Source organism: Eschscholzia californica, unplaced genomic scaffold (assembly GCF_041429995.1).
Source record: "Eschscholzia californica isolate CP2 unplaced genomic scaffold, dmEscCali1.0.p SCAF_2, whole genome shotgun sequence".
Lineage (NCBI taxonomy): Eukaryota > Viridiplantae > Streptophyta > Magnoliopsida > Ranunculales > Papaveraceae > Eschscholzia > Eschscholzia californica.
In genome coordinates this window covers 63,766,348-63,784,798 of record NW_028238309.1, presented here as the reverse complement: position 1 = coordinate 63,784,798, position 18,451 = coordinate 63,766,348, and the positions used below count along the sequence as shown (strand labels likewise).

Genomic DNA, 18,451 nt, shown 5'->3' with positions numbered 1-18,451 from the left:
TTGTTAAATTTACAGACGTATGATTCTTTGTAGAATAATTTTCTTTCTCATTTTAGATTCTACCATGTGTTTGAAGTTTTGTTCTCAGAGGTTTTTTCGTTCGAGTTTGATCAGGTGTCTATAGTTAGCAATTATTTTTACGAAGATATAATCTCTTTTGTTTATAAAAATAGTTATAAGACTTTGACACCTATATTCGGGCCAGAGCACAATTAAGTGCCTTAAATCGCTCGGCATAACTCTCAGTTATTGTATGGCTAGAGTTATATAGATCCAATTGATAAGAGACTTACCTAATCGGTTTAAATTGTTGTCTCATTATGTAAAGAGAATACTTAGATATAAACAGATGATAAGATGAACGAAACTACATCAAAATTGAGACATTAAAAAGGTAAGGGGCGAAATATACTAAACAAATAGTGGTTCTCTTAGGCCAACGATCACCTTACACAAGCTTAAAGGTACTCTTTGCTCTATTTAGGGTGTTTTCTCTTAGCCTTCAAAGTGCAGTTGCCGAAATTTCATATTGTTCATGACAATTATGTACTTATTTCATCTTCGTATATCCATGCCATATGATGTAACGACGCATTGATATATGATCCTTAAAAGAAAAGATTGAATATCATATGTTTGTCCTTAATGTTTCACTGCCCCAATCCTCATGAGGGCAACATAAGCAATGATCCTGTAACCAACAAGCATTAAGGCCAAAGCGACAACAGAAATGGCTTCATTTTTGCCAAGACCCATGATTTTAATAGTAGCGTAGCTCCCGATTTGGCAATGAACGTTCGGAACACCACATTGATACATATCATCGTGCCTGTACTGCGACGCTAACAGTAGCTTGTAAATGTAATGAGTATGAGAGAAATACTTGAACCACGATATAAATATTGGCACATTTTGCACATAATAACCACTTGCTAGGAAAGACGTTTGGACAACGATTGTTGCTAGTGTTACTGCAGGTTTGACATTCATAATGACAGCGCCCACGACAAACCCTAGGCCTTGAGAAACAAGTACACCATATAAAACGATGGATAACGTTTTGAAGAAATTAACAGCGGTTGGTTTTAGACCACCCATCCAATAAGTTATAGTGACAAAAAATGTTGAGAGGGCAAACTCCATTGGGATTTCACTTGCCATTTTGGCTATGAAGTAGGCTGAAAGCCTGTACATGCTCGACGAACGCTCCTTAACAAGTATAGGTTGCTCTTGGGGGAAGATAAGAAGACAATTGAAACATGGAAGTAAGCTCCAAAACAAGGACAAATAGAATAAGAGCCCTATCTGCACGACGAGAAAATCATTCTAAATTATTCCAACAGGAGCACACATGAAATTGTGCACGTAGTTATAGTATACAATAAGGTTTATGTGTACCTGGTCTTGTAAGCGAACGGTACTAGATTTCCACCAAAGCAGTCCACAAGCAAATGCCATGATCACAATCTGACCGATTTTGAGGGGTGAAAACGACTCAGTCTTATGCTCCTGAAGATCCCTTTTAAGCAACACTAGAAACTGTTGTCGCCAAGTTGTGCTCCACTGACGATACCGCTTATCAGTTGTGATATCTTGATTGAATTGTTGTCTGCTAATTTCTTCGAGCTCCTTCTCCAATGTACTAGATATTTTCTTCTTATAAGATGAAAATAGATCTTGTTTTACCGAATTTTTGTTTTCCATGTCGAAATCATCCAAATGAACACCTACAAACACAAAGAGAAAATGCAATTTACCACGTCTTAAAATGGTTGCTATAGTGTCATTATATTTTACATGAATGGTCAAGGGTTCTAGGCACGCTGACCATTCAAAAAAAACTACCATGTTGAGTTTGTTGCTTACCATTAGCAAGATCTAACAGAAAATCTGCAGGATTCATGGCGACATCCGGAACATAACCGATGCTAGAGAAGTAGTCCATGGTTTCTTTTCTCTTACCAAAATACAAAGGATTCCCCTCAGACAACAATAAGATCTTATGAAACATGTAAAACAATCTGCCAGATGGTTGGTGAATCGACATTAGAACTGTTCGCCCACCGTTTGCTAGCTCCAACAACAAAGAAACAATTTGCTGAGCCGAAGTTGAATCAAGACCAGATGTAGGTTCATCAAGAAACAATAAGCTAGGGTTTATCAATATTTCTTGCCCTATACTAACTCTCTTCCTCTCACCCCCTGAAACACCTCTAAGTAATGGCCCACCCATTATATTGTCCTTGCAGTTTACCAGTCCAAGTTGATTTATCACTGCTTTAACATGTAATATCTTTTCTTCTCTAGTAAGTGTTTTGGGTAATCGAAGAAGCCCCGTATAGACTAAAGTTTCGGTTACAGTAAGGTGAGGATGAAATATATCATCTTGAGTAACAAAACCCATTTTTCGGTTCATGGAATTGGAGAAAGATTTAGCATTATATGTAATGTTTCCACTTAGACCATTTTCAGCACCTATTCGGCCTCCTAACGCTGTTAAAAGCGTCGTTTTTCCGCTCCCGGAAGGGCCTAAGATGGCTAGCATCTCACCAGGTACCACCACACCTGCGACTCCATTTAAGATTACTTTCTCTTCATTGTTCTTGGATTTGATCTTGTAGATAACATTTTGAAACTGCATCCATAAATATTGGAATACAATTAGCAAGTACAAAATTTAGGAAGGATTCAAGAACTATAAGAACTTTAAAGGAGATTTCAATCTTACTTACCTTTAATGTTACAGGGAGATTTGACTTTCTATCCATCAAATCAGCCATTTGAGAAGTCTTTTATTCAATGAAGGATAAGATCTCAAATCATATACTAAAAGTATATAGCACTATTTTTGTTTGAACATAGTTAATATTGTATATATGAGTTAGTTGGCTTGTCAGACTCTGTTCAATGGATTCAGTCTATTATGTAAATATTCAATTTTGGAAATTATTACAACAACAAAAAAACAACTTACGTATCACGAAGGCAAATAAAACATTATTTTACGCACGACTAGTATAGATCCGTTAGAATCTGGTTCGTGATATTTCTTAACTCAATTCTTAATTAAACACATACAAAAATCAACCTCGGCAAACAGTTTGTAAGTGCATCTACTCCGTAATGTGGAGGTCCTAGGTTCGATCCCATGAAAGTACAAATAATATTGAACTTTGATAAAACAAAGTAGTTTTTGTAAGTTTTAGGCCATTAATTTCGCCAGGTTTTTAGGTCAGTAGTAATTCGGCAGTTATCATGTTTACCACATCGTATCGATGTCACAATGCCTTTGTAACGATCATCGTGGTCAATACTAAAAAAAAATCAACCTGGAACACTAGTTGTTTCTCAAAAGCAAAGTAGTTTTTGTAAGTTTTAGGCCATTAATTTCGCCGGGTTTTTAGGTCAGTAATAATTCGGCAGTTATCATGTTTACCACATCGTATCGATGTCACAATGCCTTTGTAACGATCATCGTGGTCAATACTAAAAAAAATCAACCTGGAACACTAGTTGTTTCTCAAAAGCATTGACAGCTGTGGGATTTGAACCCACGCCCTTTCGGACCAGAGCCTAAATCTGGCGCCTTAGACCACTCGGCCAAACTGTCACATATTGTTTTATGTATGAATTTTATTTCTTAACACAACAACTTAATTCATTAAGAATGTAGCATGCAATATTGTTTTTAGATAGACCAATAACCACCTTATGGTATCTCAAATATTTATCCTCCTATCCTGATGACATAATTCAAAACAGATCGTCGATGTGACAGTTCTAGAAAATACAAATTACTACTTAAAATAGAACCATAATGTAATGTTTCCTTTATTTCCTTATGTTTCCAACACCATTAGCATTAATGTTGCCAAAGCTTGTACTCGAATTAACATGTTGTAAACTAAGTTCTTGGCCACAAATCTCTCATTGTTCTTCTTTTTTAGCTTGGAGTTAGGACATACATCTTACAAGCGTGAGGAGCAACATCTGCAGTCAATCGAAGACGTAAATTCTTTGATACGTAATAATGCTGCAAGAAAGGCCAATAGTTTAGCAATTCAGACAATCGGACTCATCCCTAAAGTCTATAGGAAAGTCACTTCAGGTCTGAACTCTGAAATTTGAAGAAAAACAAACATAATGAAATTCGATAATTTGACTTTTTTCATACTCAATTTTTTTTTATAAACATTTACTTCCTCAGATTACTCGAGTGTATATGTGAATAGAAAAAATTATATCGTACCATCCATAAGTCCCTAACGGTAACCTGGCTTGAAGGAGCAAACCCAATTTCTCTCCATCCTACTGATATCGGTTCTTTGTACCCACTTCGGTTCCATAACACAACGGCCACCCTTCGTCTTGACAATTTTCCAGCCCAAACCTGCATGAACAGAGTAAAACTTAAAGATATGAAGCAATACAATCGTTTACATATATATGTATATATAGAAGTGTTCGAGATGTACTTCAAGGCCAGCTTGTGATCTTATTTTTCTCCCTTGTAGACCAAGTGGATCTTGATTAACATCAATAACCTCCTTGTTTGTAAGGATTCTCAATGTTTCCCTACTTGCAGATCGGATATCGCATCCAATTAGTAGAGGAGCCTGTCAAAATTCGATTCTTGTATCACTATAACAACAAAAGAAAATGCGGGAATGACTTTAATGTTAGAGAAAGGACTCCTTGTTCAGTCTATTCAAGAGTTGTTTCCCTATGCGGAAATACTCGGATCATGGGACAAGATGGTGAATAAATATAAAAGAATCACGAAAGCAAATAAAGAATAATGACACGTAAGATACATAGAGGTTTGAAGCAAGTTTAACGTTCTTTGTGAATATGAAGCTACAAATAGCCCAATTTAGTGATTTACCACACGTATATATGCCGAGCTACTTTAATCTCGTTAAGGCGTGGGCTTTTCGGACTTTCAAAGGACTTAAGAGTGGCAACTTTTTCGACTTCGAAGCCATTTGATTTATAATAAGATTTACCTTCATGAGCGCCCAGATACTGAAATGAGAACGATATTCCTCCAAATTCATGCCTCCGTTACCCACTTCCAACATGTCAGGATCTATCATGATCAGGAAAAAAAACAAAATGTTCAAAAATCGCAGAACTCCAAATAGACTAAACAAACTTGATGGTCATAGCTTTGTTTACCATTCCATCTTCCTGGTCCTGCAAATCTTCCCCATTTGTTGTTTAAGTCAGCAATAGATGTGATACTGAAACGATAGACAAGGAAAGTCAACAAACTTGACGGTCATAGCTTTGGTGTACTTGTACAGATGAAATTGTTTGAAAAGTGAACGATGCATCAAGAAGGCGATTGAAACCTGTCCCATTTATCTTCAATGTCGCCTGTAGTTCTCCATGAATGACCAAACTTACCAGCCCAATTTGCTGGATTATCTTCTCCCCTGAATATGAAATCCCTCATATTAACAATGGGGCTTTTCACAAATCTAACATAGAATTGAGTTGTTGTAGTGGGGTTCTTTCTCTTACAAATACAAGCTAAGAGGACAACTCTAACACGGCTATATCAGGAGTTACTCCACATTTCGCTAGACCAGAAACAGAATGTGGTTTTGTTTTATGTCTTATATTGAATCTTTTTGAAGGCTAAGTATAACTTGATAAACCGATGATTTCTTTTAGACCCACGAAATCAGATAAATAAAAACAAATCGTCAAAAACGATGAATATGGGACTGTATTTTTCTTTACCATTCACAGATAGAGTAGAGGATTGGTCGCCCTGTCTTCCGTAATGCATAACTCATCCTTGAAAACCTATAAGAGATAATTAACTTTCATTAGTAACAAATCTTTACTTTAGTTCTCTGTGGAGGAATTTTGATCAACAAAGAACCCAATCTTGTATACTATAAACTTATAAATATGAAGTAGGAGTAGTATTCTAGCATTCAAGCAAGAGAGTTAACTCAATAGTATTTCATTGACTGACCTGTCTTGAAGATTTTCATTATTATGGTAACAGTTATCATATTTCAAGTAATCTACTCCCTGCAATGAAATAATCATAACGATGAAAACTTAAACAGATGTTCACACTATAACTTAGTTTTTGAATTATTCCATATCAGTTGTATAAGGGGTGGTTAGTTAGTTTGTGAGTGTGAGGGAAAGTCGGACCTCTTGTCTCTTGATCTAGCTTATGGGGTGGGATAGACCCAAGATTACCCAACTAACGGTATCAGAGCCAAGTTTACCAAAGACGATTCGGTTTAGGTGATAAAAGAGGAAGAAGAAAAAGCTTTAATACCCATGAAGCAAAAGTTCTTGCATCTTGATCTTCATGACCAAGAGAACCAGGCATTGTTTTGCTGCAAGTGAGGTAACTGAAAAAGAAGCATAGAAGTAAGCATGTTTCAAGTATGTCTCAGACTCACCCTTCTAATTAAGATGACTTAAATTGATGAGAGGGAGAGGGAGAGAGAGAGAGGTTTGAGTTCACCCTGCATCGGCGTAGATGCCTAGTTTGAGGCCTTTAGAGTGAACATAGTCAGCAAGAGCTTTGATACCCGAAGGGAAAGTCGAATGTCTAGCTACTAAATTACCATTTGAGTCTCTCACCTGTTCTGCCCAACAATCATCTGCAACTCAACTCAAAAAACTTAAATGGCATAAAATTTCTGTTTGCTTAGTTCCCTCTTCGAAAAAATAGAATGAAAATACTTCAAGAAGGAAGAAGAGTACCTATATTGACGTATTTATAACCGACATCAGCCAAACCGGTCGAAACCAAAGCATCAGCTGTTCACAACAAGAAAAACAAATGTTCGCATGGTTTTTGTGAAATTTCGTCAAGGTGTGTAAAAAACAAAGACTGGGGTGTCCAAAATTATATAGAACAAACTTTTCTTACGAAAGAAAAAACACGAACTGAAACAACGGAATGAGAAGTAATACCAGTGCTTTTGATAGTAGATTCATCTATCCCGCACTGGAAACGATTCCAACTGTTCCACCTGAAACTCAAAAACAAACCTCAACAAGTTAAAAGTAGAGGATCAAGAAGGAAAGAAATGAAGGCAGATCAATTGATAAACGCACCCCATGGGAGGAGTACGAGCAACCCCATTGCTGAAAAGAAATCGCCTGTATTCTTCTTGTGTTTGGTGGGTGTATCCAGTAATATTTTGAACATTGGATGAAGCTTGGATAATGTCAAGCAGAAAGGCAAGAGCAAATATTGGCAAGGGATGATCACCCACCACCATCTTCTTCCCTACCATTATCTTTTTTTGTTTGAGACTTGAGGAATGTCACCACCCCACAACTGAAAGTTGAGAGATGAAATGATGATGTTGGTGGTGGTGGTGGTGGAGGTGGTGGTGGGGTAGATTTATGAAGAAAATAAAGCCATAAAAATATGAAGTGGGTTAGCAAATTGCAAATATGACAGAATCCTAGACTACCAAATACAACAAAGGTAGGACTCTGTTTCTATGGTGTAGGCTTACTCACATTATGTGAGAGTGAAATAGACATATTTATTCTTGACAGTTGATATGTTAGTTGGAATCATTAATTCCATTAGATAAGTTTATGAGCAAGAAAGAAATGTGTGAAGGAAAGAAGATCAATTTAATGGTCTAGTACTATATCACCTCCTTTAGAAACACAATGACACACGCACATGCTATTCAACAATCTCTTATCAATGCATCTTACATGAAGCATGCCCTAGTTTTGGAGTTCAATGCTAGGTTAGAGTTCTAATTGTACAGTATAGACTTCTCATACGAGAGAAATATTTTATAGGTCGTGTCAGAGTCCGCCCATGGACAACCTGTTTAATCAGACTTTTGAGAAATCTGTATGCACAAACAAGTTGCTCGTCTGAAAAAACAGAGCCTTCGATGCTTTGTTCCTTCTCTTCATCATCGAGGTGAGTGAGTTGTATGTGATGGTAAAGAGGCATTTTGGATTTAGATTATACATTAGGAATTGTCGATATGGGACATCGGGGTGGTGGGTTGAGTTTTGACTCTTCCATAACGCACTTGCAATCGCCCAATCCCCAAGTCAATTTCGTATATAATTATAGCTTGAAAGGTGACTGATCCTAAGACAAAACCGAGCTGATCCCCATATGGGACATTGGGATCTCGATGTTGTACTTAACTGCTTATTAGCTCTTCCATGAAAAGCAAAACAAGAATTCTTTTGCAATATCCACAACCAACCAATTTGGATAAGAATATATTCAACTTGTTCTAGAAACACCCCTGTTTGGGGACTTACTGGTAAGAAAATAAAATAAAAAATTTCTATCTCTCAACTCCTCCTAATAGATAAGAGTAAGACTGTAAGGTGAAAAAGAATGGTAGCTGTAGTTGATTGTTTACAAAATTTAGTCCTCACTCTGTAAATGGTTATAATCAATACCCAATCTGAGATCAAAGGTTAGAGAGAGAGTTTAGAGAAAGAAAGGGAAAGAACTCAAAGAATGAGTCTAGGAGCAGAGATAGTTATGGCAATAGCTGGACTTTGGGCACTTTTCTTGCGTCCAATGCTTTTAGAATATGCAGGAGAAATGGCTGGAGTTATGAGTTCTGCTATTCACAGGATAACAAGAAGAAGAAGAAACCTTTCTAGGGTTTTTACTACCTATCATCCTTATTCTGCTTCTTTATTACAGAATTCATAATTTCAATCTCAACCCATTCAACCCAAACAAGAAAATTTCATAAAATAGAAGATAGAATCAAAATAAACACAACCCATGATTCCAAATTTCAAATAAAGATCAAATCTTGAATCTTTCTGAAAATTCCCCAAAATTTCATTCAATTAAGCATTCAAGTTCATACAAAAGATCAACTTTTTTCAGGTGTACATTTCAGATTCAAATCTAAAATCTCTAGCAGAATCAAATTCTAAAACAATATCACTCAACTCAAGATTAGGTAAAACATCTTCAAAGATTACAGATTTAAGAAGTGAGACAACTGAAGTACCAATTTGTGGCCATGAAACTAGTAAAGTTCCTGGAATTTTCTTAATTTGACAACGAGCAAGAATTGCTGCCCCAAATCCATCAATTACACTCCCAGATGGAAAGTAATCAAAACCCTTAATCATCGAACCAATTGACTTCTGCTTCAATGTTTCTAGCTTAAACCCTAATGTTTCATCGGGAGGAAGCTTACCTCTGAAATTTCGACTCTCAATTGAATCAAAGATCAAAACTTTTTCAGGTAAGATTTGGGTTTCATCAATCAATAACTTCGCAACAGAGTGAGATCTTTCTGCAGAGATTGGGAACTGAACAAGAACAAGAAGTACTGATTTACCCACTTCATCATTGATTGAGTAGATGTTGCAAGATTTGTCCTTTGGAGAAGGTTCGATTGAGTTACCCGATAACGAGATTTCTGGGAGGATTAAAGATGCAACTAGGGTTTTTGAAGAGATTTGGTTGAGGAGATGAAGAGAAGGAGGTGAGATAGCTATGATGAGAAGATTAGGGCGTAATGGTGATTCAGTGGGACTAGGGTTAGGATTAGAAAAGATGAGGAAAGGGGAAGGAAGAAGAGGGGATGGGTTGATGAAGTTGTCTAGATCTTCATTGAAAAACCTAGATGGAGGTGGAGCTTCAGTTAGGGCATCTTCCATCTCTAACTTTCTCTCTCTCTCTCTCTCTCTCTCAAAATTAGGTTACAGATTTGGGGTCTTTCTGAATCACAGTAATTTTATGAGTTAAATAGTAAATATTTTAAGGGTATTTAGTAATAGGGTGCTTCTAAAGGCACCTGACCAAACAGCTGTTAGCATCCAAAAATATTGTTGACTCAAGTCAATGATTTTTGACTCGAGGTCTCTATAAGCACCAGTTTTTAATGTGGGTGACGTTCACCTTCGTTTACTTCTTCCATCTTCTTCTTCCAACAAAAAAGGAATCCTAATCAATTCTTCTTCCAAAACAAAACCCTAGAAAAGAGTGCAACATTCTCCGGCAACGGCGACGGCAACGTCTCCGACACCTACCGGCGACTATAAGACATGGTTTTTACCCAACATCTCTATAAGACATGGTTTTTACCCAACATCTCTTGCTTGGTTTAATAGCTGAAGATCGTTCTCCAAATGGGTTTCTTGGTTCAGGTATCTCCATTGATTCAGCTCGAGATGCTGTTCGTACTATCTGGAACGATCAACCCAATTCAAGTAACGATGGTAACTCAAAGTCTGAGTCTTCTTCTTCATCACCATCATCATCTTCTGTATCAGCTTCTGATGTTCCTTTCTCGATTAGCACAAAAAGGGTTTTTGAAGCAGCAGTTGAGTATTCAAGGAGTATGGGTTATAATTTCATTTCTCCTGAGCATATCTCCATTGGGTTGTTCACTGCTGATGATGGTAGTGCTGCTCGAGTCCTCAAGAGGTTTGTCTCTCTAAAACCCTCTCTCTCTCTTTCTCTATTTGTTATGTAATTTTGCATACCCAAATTACTGATATTGATGAAATCAGGTTGGGAGCAAACATTAATCAGTTAGCAGCAGTAGCAATCTCCAAGCTTCAAGGAGAACTTGCAAAAGATGGTAGAGAACCATCATCTTCATCTGCTTCATCAAAATCACTACATCAAAAGTTGTCGTCTCAAAAGAACTCTATTGTAAGACCTTATGAAAAAAAGAAAGATTGGATTTTGTGAGAGATGGATGGAGGGGTTAGGGTCAACAGATAATAGACGGTGCCTACATACTTGAGTGGTGCCAACAGAGAATAGAGCGGTTGGGCGTGGTGCCAACAGAGATGGATGCTAACAGCTGTTTGGTCAGGTGCCTTTAGAAGCACCCTTAGTAATATAGCCCAAAGGGTTATCTAAGTTCAAGATAGATCCTCAAAGTTATCCAACTTCTTGTTTAGTCTCTATTTCGAATTTCACACTTCTCTCTATTTCCTTAGATTTATAAATTTGTATTTTTTTTTTTAATTAGATAAGCGGTATAAGGCCCCACCCGATACAAGAAAATAGAAGATGCAAAAGAAAACGTAAAGGCAAAATTACAAGGGAGCATTAGTTTAGCCCAATCTCTTTCTTGTTCTAACTGTACTCATGAATCGAGGCAAATAATGTGTTGGAGCTCGATCGGTGGAGAGGTATTCTCCAAGAAAGTCTCACCCACTTGAATTTTCATTTTAGAGAAGAAGTCAGCCGCTTGATTTGCCTCACGCACGATAGATGTGCTTGATTGTGCAACTACGAAACTTTTCACGGAATTTTCGAACTCCCATCCATGTCCTCCTTGCCTGCCAAGGAACTTTCTGATTTGGTTTAGATAGCAAATCCTTGATGTTCACAGAATCTACTTCAATATCAATATGTTGGATGCCCTGTTCCAAAGCCATTCGAAATCCCATCTCTACCCCTTTCAAGTTCATGGATGAAAATTGTTTGTTTTTCTACTGTGGTCGTACCCGCCAATAGTACGACCCCCTCCGAATATCGTAATATCGCTCCATAACCCGCATTATGGATGAAAATTGTTTGTTTTTCTACTGTGACATCTAAGAACCACCTAAAATGACACTTGAGCACATAGGTGACTCTTAAGGTGGATAACCAAAAGAAGATATCCAAATTTGCAGGTACCATGACCCCTATAATGGGCCTACTCATTATCATAAAAGAGGAGGTTAAAATCAAGTTTGTTCGGTGAAAATAGGATCAAAGATAATGATAGATTCACTTCATTCAACAAAATGCCATAAGAGTCATGCCCAAAACATATGGTATAGGTAGTCATTGTTTAATACGTGCAACACGAATTTAGTGCACCAGATATGGAAGGAAAAAACAATGCTTTCCATAGGCAGAAATTGATCCAACTCAGATGACGTTTCAAGCTGTTAGGAAGTTTACGTATGTGCATATGATCTGAACAAGTATTCCAAACAGTAGTTAATGGCAATTCAACTTCATTTCCCTTACAAAAACAAAGAGAAAGGAACACATTTGATGACAAGTTCGTGAATGTTGATGCTACAAAGTTAACTGATTGTGGGGTTCGAACCTGTGCCACTATCTTCCCCCTTGCCTCAGACTGAGCTGATTAAAAGCTGGCGATTTCGTGCCAACAAGAATAACATCTCAGACACCATTAACAATGACCATGTCGTGCATTGGACTGCTCCCATTAGTGAAGTTCGTTCTATCCTCTTCGCTATGCTATAACAGGAAAAGCTAAAAGCCTTTACAATGATACCGATATCAATTGTTAGTATAACCAAACCAGTTTCAGTTAAACCCCGTATGTTGATGTAGCTAAGTAGGCGATCGCAATCTTCGTTAAGTTAGTAGAAACTGCCTAATCCCAGTGATAAATTGTGTTCCAGCAGACTAATGTCGATATCAGAGTTTGTTCTGTATAGCTAAAGTGGGAACTGAGCCGAGGGATTTTCGAGTTGAAAGTCTGAGGGATGTCTATCTCTACTGGTACAAGAGGTTATATGCTGGCAGATCTTGAATTTTATGTATATCTTCCAAGGATAGTTCTCTCTCTAATTGCATTCTTGTTACCTGTAACACCTCCTAAAGGATATCCAAGGATAAACAAACAATATCAGAACTCAATATGTCAATGCAGAGAAGGAGAGAGAGCGAGAGAAGCCTAGCCCACATTGTCCCTGCTTTTCGCGAACTGGAAATAAAACCCTGTGCCAGTTCGGGCTTGGGCCTTGGTGGCAAAAGCACGGCCAATATCGGTAAATACTAGGGCTAGGATCGTCACAGAGAGAGGGGGAGGAGAAAGAAAGTACGTTAAATTCCATGTAAGAAGCGCGCATTGCAAGCCATTGAGCATCCATCATTTCAAATGCTATACAATATAAAACATCAAAAGCTTCTTCATCTTCTGCAATAAGGTGAATATCTCATGAGAATAAATATTTTGTTACATAATTATAAAGTCGAATTATGATGATATGAACGCTATTTCGAGTTTTACTTACCTGATAAGAGTTTTATAAAGTTTATACCTGGAAGACATTTTGGTTTTGCTGCAAGAAGTAGAGAAATGAAAAACCAGTAAGAGTATAGCATACAACTAACAAGCAAGGGTTTTCAGATACTCATATGAACTGACCTGAATATAAATCCAGCATCTGAATCAACATAAATGAAACATTGATGCCGGCAACAGCAAACGGGTACTCCCAAATTGCCCTCTTACCGTATCGCTTAAATAATAACCTATTAAAAGAAGCCTTCATTTGAATATAAGTACAATTAGTATAAATGATATCATTCGTTTAACCATGATTAATAACTTAAAAAATATGAAAACATAAATTTGACATACCGGATAAGTCCTGGCGAAAAATAGCAAATTCTCAAGTGAAATAAACCCACAGCCCCTACAAAAGTAATAAGAATAACTTTTTTCATAAATTAATCACTACATAGATTTGAGCATAACCAAAGTCGAAGTAGCTTCGAGGCTAAGAGAATCGGACCTAAAATCAGTTGACGGATTTGGACCTTGCCATCCCATATCTTTCCACTGCTCAGATATCATGCCTTTAAGTTCAACGTCTGGAAAAGAAGATCGCCATAATGCTCTTAAAGCTTCCTGCCAATAAGACAGGTTTCGATAAGTTTATTTATTAAGGAGAGGTATTAGCATTATCCCACATCTTCTGGGCATTAGAATTTGTAAAGTAGATAAGTCTTGGGAAATCTTTTCCGCGCTAGCAGGTTTTCAGGGAGAGTTAGGCCCAGTGGGTTGTCACACATCCATCATGTTCTCCTTTGAATATATGGTCATATAACTTCATACAAGAACCTAAATTTAAGCTTAATTTCATGTTTGTACTCTTTATTATCTATCTTTTACTAGATGAACGAAAATACATAAAACTGTGTTTTGGCATGATTTTCACTACAGAAAATTAAACATAACTCAAATATGAGGATTATACCTGATGATCTGGGCGAGTCTCGTCAAAAGGTTCTTTTAAACGTTCTTGAAGTCTTTGTAGTCTTTGTTCCTGTATGTGGTGGGTAAAAGACTGTATCAGCAATTATGTAAGATGGAGAACAATATGTAATATAAAGTAAATTAAAAATGAAATATTCGTGAAACAAAGAATGACACATAAATATATTTTCAAGTAGCTTGAATGTGATCTTTTAGATGCTTATAGATCTACTAAACACAAATTGAGTGAGACATAATATGATGCTATCGAAAAGTAGAAACTGTTCTGGGATCCATATTTAGCTTAGTTTGCGGTCAATAGAAGATACTAATACTGACAAAGTCTACGAGAAAGCAAGAAATTCAATAGGTTAAAAGAAACCGGATATTACGCTGGTGTAATGGTGTTTGTTATTACTTTTTTCTTCTTCAATTCGGATCAGAGATCTGATTCGAGATCTGAATTGACTCAAGAGTGTATTAGAGTGACTGAGGCTGATTTTGTGCCCATTTGAGTCAGGCAAAAAATGAGTCTAATTTCAGATGGCTTAAACTCAGACTCAAGATAGTAAGATTCAGAGAGTCATAAAGAGAAACACACAAACTTAGATGTTAGATTTACCTGAAGAGGGCTCATACAAAAGTTAAGAATCTTGTCATTTTGGCGTTTATTGCTATTACGAAAAAGTGATGCTATCCATGATCTTGATCCAACCATAGCAGTACCTGTAATCTCACATAAAGGAATTTGATGTTCAAAGAGATTGAAAATTGCATGAAATGAATCATAAATACATTAAATGTTAAAAGCGGAATAGGAATAACTCACTACAACATTGGGTTTAACGCGATATTACATGAGCAAGATTATGCGCTCATGCCGAATCTTCATCAATGTTGTTTTTCTTCTAGCAAGTTTCATCAGCAGGAACCTGTATGGTAATTACAAACGAATAACAACAAAATGTCAGTCTTAATGATCATACTTTGAGAACTTGAGATAATAGCATTAGTGGGGTGAATGAAGAACTTAAGATTTTCTTTTTGGCCAAAGGACTAATATGAGAATGAGAGTAAATTATTATGCAATAATCTCATGCTCCACTTTATAGGTGATGGTACTGATACCTTGTTTTGGGTAGAACCCTGGCATCCCTCTGGTATTCTGTTGGATCAGTTCTTAGAGAGTTACAGATACAGATCCTTCCTATGCCTGAACACTAAGTGCCTCATTCAGGATGGTAATTGGCACATACCTGATTTTCTGATTCATGAGCTTCCTGATGTGTTTGCTAGACTCCCAGAAGTTCCAACCTAAAGTACACTTATGAAGCTATCCGGCCAAGGGGAGCTCAGGTTTATTGGCAGAAGATTGTCTGGTTCCCTAATTGCATCCCTAAACACTGCTTCTTCACTTGGTTAGTGCTGAATAATGGGCTCAAGACTAGAGAGAAACTCAGAGGATGGGGTCTGGATGTTCCAATCAGTTGTGGCATATGTTCCCTTGGTGTGGAATCTGATTACCATCTATTTTTTGATTGTAGCTTCTCTAGGGAGGTCTGGATAAGGTTGTTGGAGCTTCTGGGTTACCATAGAGCTTGTCTCCCCACTATTGAGGATGAGTTCAGGTGGTGCAGTGAGCATTTCCAAGGGACTTCTGTGAGAGCCAAGATTGGCTGCCTAGTGTTGAACTCTTTCATCTACCACATATGGCAAGAGAGAAATGCTAGGGTCTTTCAACAGGTTGCTCGTACCACTGCTGGCCTTTTAAAGATCATTACTGAGGAAGTGAAGCTTAAGGCAGCAACTTGGAAAGGCAGGCTTGAGCACTCTATTCAGAACCTAGAGTATGTTGATGGATGGAACTTGACAGTCACTCTCTCTAGGCCTGCTGTTAAGGGATTTAAGTGGGAGCCTCCCCCCATTGGCTACTTCCTCATCCACTCTGATGGATCTATGGATAGCAATTCAGCAGGGTATGGTGCTATTATTAGGGATGCTAATGGTGATGTGCTTGTGTCGGGTGCAGGCTCAGCTGAGAAGCAGTCCATACTTCTTCATGAGCTTCAGGGAGTAGAGCTTGGTCTCCAGCTTGCTAGGAAATATGATTGTCCTAAGGTTATTATTGCCACAGACTCCATGTTGGTCCTTTCTATCTTGGCTGACCCTAGCAAGCTGCCTCCATGGAGTGTTTGGCATACTTGGCTCAAGATTAGGACCTTGTGGACTGAGTTCCAGCATTGCAGCATCAAGCATGTAGTCAGGGAGCTCAATCAGGCAGCAGACTTTCTTGCTAAGTGGAAGCCTAATGGTGTTATTGAGTTGGATGTCTCTAGTATTCCTAGGGAATTGCTTGATATTGTTAGAGATGATAGGAATGGCAAGATTAGACTAAGGAAATGTTGGCACTGAGTGCTTGTAATCTTTTTGTTTTGTTGATTTTCAGCTTGTCTTTCCTTTGGGTCTGGGCCCTTTAATCCCAGCTTTCCAATGCAAAAAAAAAAAAAAAAAATTTATTCATAGTCTAAAAGTTTCGCCGAAAATATTAGACTAAGATATCAAAGGATGAGATTATGTGAATGGGGATTCAAGATCGTATTATGGATAGACAGACTTGTAATAAGATTGAAATATTTGTTATTAATTAGGAGATTTGGGGAAGAACAATGTGGGAAGAATGAACAACCCTAATAGTTGGAAAGTTCAATTATTTTAGTAATAAACAAAAATTGGACCTTGCCCATAAACAGACTTAGGTGTTTGAGAAAATTACCCAAAGGATAAAATTCAAAATTTCATATTTTAAAAGGTTTCATCAGAATTTGGAGGTTTGGGGAAGAAGAACAATGTGGGTAAATTGAAACAATCCCATAATCTTCATATCATTCAAGAAATAAAAGCTAAAGGAATTCAATCTTTTTAAATTCCAGAAACAGAATAGCTTGAAAGCTGCAAGTAATAAGACAATTTAATGGTGCTAATAATTAAACTTCTGATAATGTCAAAATGTTAGAGAGAGAGAGAGAGAGAGGTACCTAGGTAGGTAGATCTCTGATCCTTCTCCAGAACCTAAAATTCTCAATACAGAAAAAACCCAATTAGTTAGTTTTGTATGTTTAAAAGCAGAGTTGACATTATAAATTAAACCAAGAAATGTCACCAGACAAGAGATTACCTTGTGGAAAGAAGATGGACGCAAGGTCTTGTTTACGACGAATTGATTTAGGAAGGAGGTGGTGGCGGCGGTGGAAACTGTGGTGGCGGAAGAGGAGGTGGTGGAGCATCTGAGCTCTCTCCCCTTGGTAATAGAGAGAGAGAGAGAGGTATGCTCAAGGGGCTATTGCGGGTTAGAAGTTGGCCCGGATTAATTTTGATTCCAATTGAGGGTGTAGGTAGGGGTGGGAATCGGGCGGGTTCGGGCTCATGATTTTCGGGCACGGGCGGGTTCGGGCGGGAGAGTAAGCTACCCGATCGGGATATCGGGCGGATTCGGGCAGGTAAACTTGAGCCTCTTGGAGCCCGCAGCCCGATTATGCCCGAGTGCCCGATCAGGCTCTAACGGTCTCGGGCGGATCGGGCCGCGGGTTTTTTGAAGTACAAAAAGCAATTTCTAAAATACGAATTAACATTTTTTTAGAAGTAAATCAACATTTAAGAACCTGAAAGTAGTCCTTAATCCTTATGAAATACAATACCTACCACTCAAACAAATCAAAAGTAAAGAGATCGAAGTGTTCAACACCACAAGAACCAAACCCAATTACTGTTGGAGTTTCATATGCTTGATGATGACATAATTTTATATTAAGTAATTCTTTACATGATAAAGCATATACTCTTCTCTTACAAAGATGAAGACATAAAGAGTGAACAGAGAGAGTAAACAGATCTGGGTATAATGAGATTAATACATGAGAAAATCACCCCTGTAAATCAAACACGTGAACTTTTATAGAAAACAAAAAAAGATAGAGACAGAGAGAACAACAAGAGACATCAGATCCGTCAGTTTTCTTACCATTTATTGGTTAATCATATCTATTCACAGATCCATCATATATTAATGAGACTTTTATTGAATAACATAGAGAGAAATCAAAAGCATACATCAAGATACGACTACAAGAAAATCAGATTTGGAGAAACCACACTCTCTTCGTTTCCCTCTCTCTTCTTCCTGCTAACCTTTCAACTTCATAGGTTAATGGCGAAAATGGATGAGATTGAGAGGAATTTGAGAGATTGATTCTTGCTAACACTTCAACTTCATTGGTTCTTGACAACACTTTGATAGGAACAGGAGATGTGTGAGAGATTGAGAGGAAGTAATGAAGAAAAGTTGAATACTAATGGGAAAGGGAAATATACTCTCTCTCTCTCTTAAACTCTGAAAAAAAACCCTAACAGTAATGAAGATGTGTATCAAATTAGTTTGTATACAACACTCTCTTTCAACAACAAAGTAACCGTCTCTCTCT

At 37.5% G+C, this 18,451-nt stretch overlaps 4 protein-coding genes and 1 non-coding gene across 7 annotated transcripts; all 5 read right to left on the bottom strand.

The window, feature by feature from the left end:
- Window positions 1-297: 297 nt before the first annotated feature.
- Window positions 298-2,920, bottom strand: LOC147560196 (ABC transporter G family member 9-like). Its single transcript, XM_086662286.1, has 4 exons — window positions 2,733-2,920; window positions 1,867-2,635; window positions 1,399-1,727; window positions 298-1,305 (listed from the first exon to the last, which is right to left on the bottom strand). The coding sequence occupies exons 1-4, from the start codon at window positions 2,778-2,780 to the stop codon at window positions 643-645; spliced, it is 1,809 nt and encodes a 602-aa protein (XP_086518412.1). The 5' UTR covers window positions 2,781-2,920; the 3' UTR covers window positions 298-642.
- A 610-nt stretch (window positions 2,921-3,530) lies between these two features.
- TRNAL-UAG (transfer RNA leucine (anticodon UAG)) lies at window positions 3,531-3,610 on the bottom strand. Its single transcript has one exon. It is a non-coding gene; the product is annotated as a tRNA-Leu (tRNA).
- Window positions 3,611-3,631: 21 nt separating this feature from the next.
- Window positions 3,632-8,231, bottom strand: LOC147560194 (alpha-galactosidase-like). Of its 2 annotated transcripts, none has more exons than XM_086662279.1 (13): window positions 7,099-8,231; window positions 6,955-7,013; window positions 6,742-6,798; window positions 6,500-6,638; window positions 6,308-6,383; window positions 5,990-6,048; window positions 5,749-5,814; window positions 5,355-5,438; window positions 5,179-5,243; window positions 5,007-5,089; window positions 4,476-4,616; window positions 4,250-4,390; window positions 3,632-4,033 (listed from the first exon to the last, which is right to left on the bottom strand). In XM_086662279.1, exons 1-13 carry the CDS (start codon window positions 7,278-7,280, stop codon window positions 3,944-3,946), a joined length of 1,242 nt encoding a protein of 413 aa, XP_086518405.1. In that variant the 5' UTR covers window positions 7,281-8,231; the 3' UTR covers window positions 3,632-3,943. The 2 variants fall into 2 exon arrangements, with proteins under 2 accessions (XP_086518405.1, XP_086518406.1); XM_086662280.1 differs by having other exon boundaries at window positions 3,632-3,990.
- A 580-nt stretch (window positions 8,232-8,811) lies between these two features.
- Window positions 8,812-9,767, bottom strand: LOC147560193 (trigger factor). The gene has a single exon (XM_086662282.1). The coding sequence runs from the start codon at window positions 9,664-9,666 to the stop codon at window positions 8,878-8,880; it is 789 nt and encodes a 262-aa protein (XP_086518408.1). The 5' UTR covers window positions 9,667-9,767; the 3' UTR covers window positions 8,812-8,877.
- Window positions 9,768-11,902: 2,135 nt separating this feature from the next.
- On the bottom strand, window positions 11,903-17,357 carry LOC147560192 (uncharacterized). Of its 2 annotated transcripts, none has more exons than XM_086662283.1 (11): window positions 17,149-17,357; window positions 17,009-17,042; window positions 14,803-14,905; window positions 14,596-14,699; window positions 13,975-14,043; window positions 13,510-13,625; window positions 13,356-13,410; window positions 13,140-13,260; window positions 13,006-13,053; window positions 12,814-12,908; window positions 11,903-12,586 (listed from the first exon to the last, which is right to left on the bottom strand). In XM_086662283.1, exons 4-11 carry the CDS (start codon window positions 14,689-14,691, stop codon window positions 12,485-12,487), a joined length of 702 nt encoding a protein of 233 aa, XP_086518409.1. In that variant the 5' UTR covers window positions 14,692-14,699; window positions 14,803-14,905; window positions 17,009-17,042; window positions 17,149-17,357; the 3' UTR covers window positions 11,903-12,484. The 2 variants fall into 2 exon arrangements, with proteins under 2 accessions (XP_086518409.1, XP_086518410.1); XM_086662284.1 differs by having other exon boundaries at window positions 14,831-14,905; window positions 17,149-17,322.
- Between the last annotated feature and the right edge of the window lie 1,094 nt (window positions 17,358-18,451).

What these genes read in the sequence shown, in the direction of transcription:
- LOC147560196 (XM_086662286.1), bottom strand. Translation starts at nt 2,780, where the DNA reads ATGGCTGATTTGATGGATAGAAAGTCAAATCTCCCTGTAACATTAAAG. An exon ending in TCTGTTAGATCTTGCTAATG is followed by an intron (nt 1,728 to 1,866) that starts GTAAGCAACAAA and finishes TTGTGTTTGTAG; the next exon opens with GTGTTCATTTGGATGATTTC. An exon ending in CCGTTCGCTTACAAGACCAG is followed by an intron (nt 1,306 to 1,398) that starts GTACACATAAAC and finishes CTCGTCGTGCAG; the next exon opens with ATAGGGCTCTTATTCTATTT.
- LOC147560194 (XM_086662279.1), bottom strand. Translation starts at nt 7,280, where the DNA reads ATGGTAGGGAAGAAGATGGTGGTGGGTGATCATCCCTTGCCAATATTT. An exon ending in GATCACAAGCTGGCCTTGAA is followed by an intron (nt 4,391 to 4,475) that starts GTACATCTCGAA and finishes CTGTTCATGCAG; the next exon opens with GTTTGGGCTGGAAAATTGTC. An exon ending in CCGTTAGGGACTTATGGATG is followed by an intron (nt 4,034 to 4,249) that starts GTACGATATAAT and finishes CCTTTCTTGCAG; the next exon opens with CATTATTACGTATCAAAGAA.
- LOC147560193 (XM_086662282.1), bottom strand. Translation starts at nt 9,666, where the DNA reads ATGGAAGATGCCCTAACTGAAGCTCCACCTCCATCTAGGTTTTTCAAT.
- LOC147560192 (XM_086662283.1), bottom strand. Translation starts at nt 14,691, where the DNA reads ATGGTTGGATCAAGATCATGGATAGCATCACTTTTTCGTAATAGCAAT. An exon ending in AGACTCGCCCAGATCATCAG is followed by an intron (nt 13,626 to 13,974) that starts GTATAATCCTCA and finishes TCTTATTGGCAG; the next exon opens with GAAGCTTTAAGAGCATTATG. An exon ending in AATCCGTCAACTGATTTTAG is followed by an intron (nt 13,411 to 13,509) that starts GTCCGATTCTCT and finishes TTACTTTTGTAG; the next exon opens with GGGCTGTGGGTTTATTTCAC.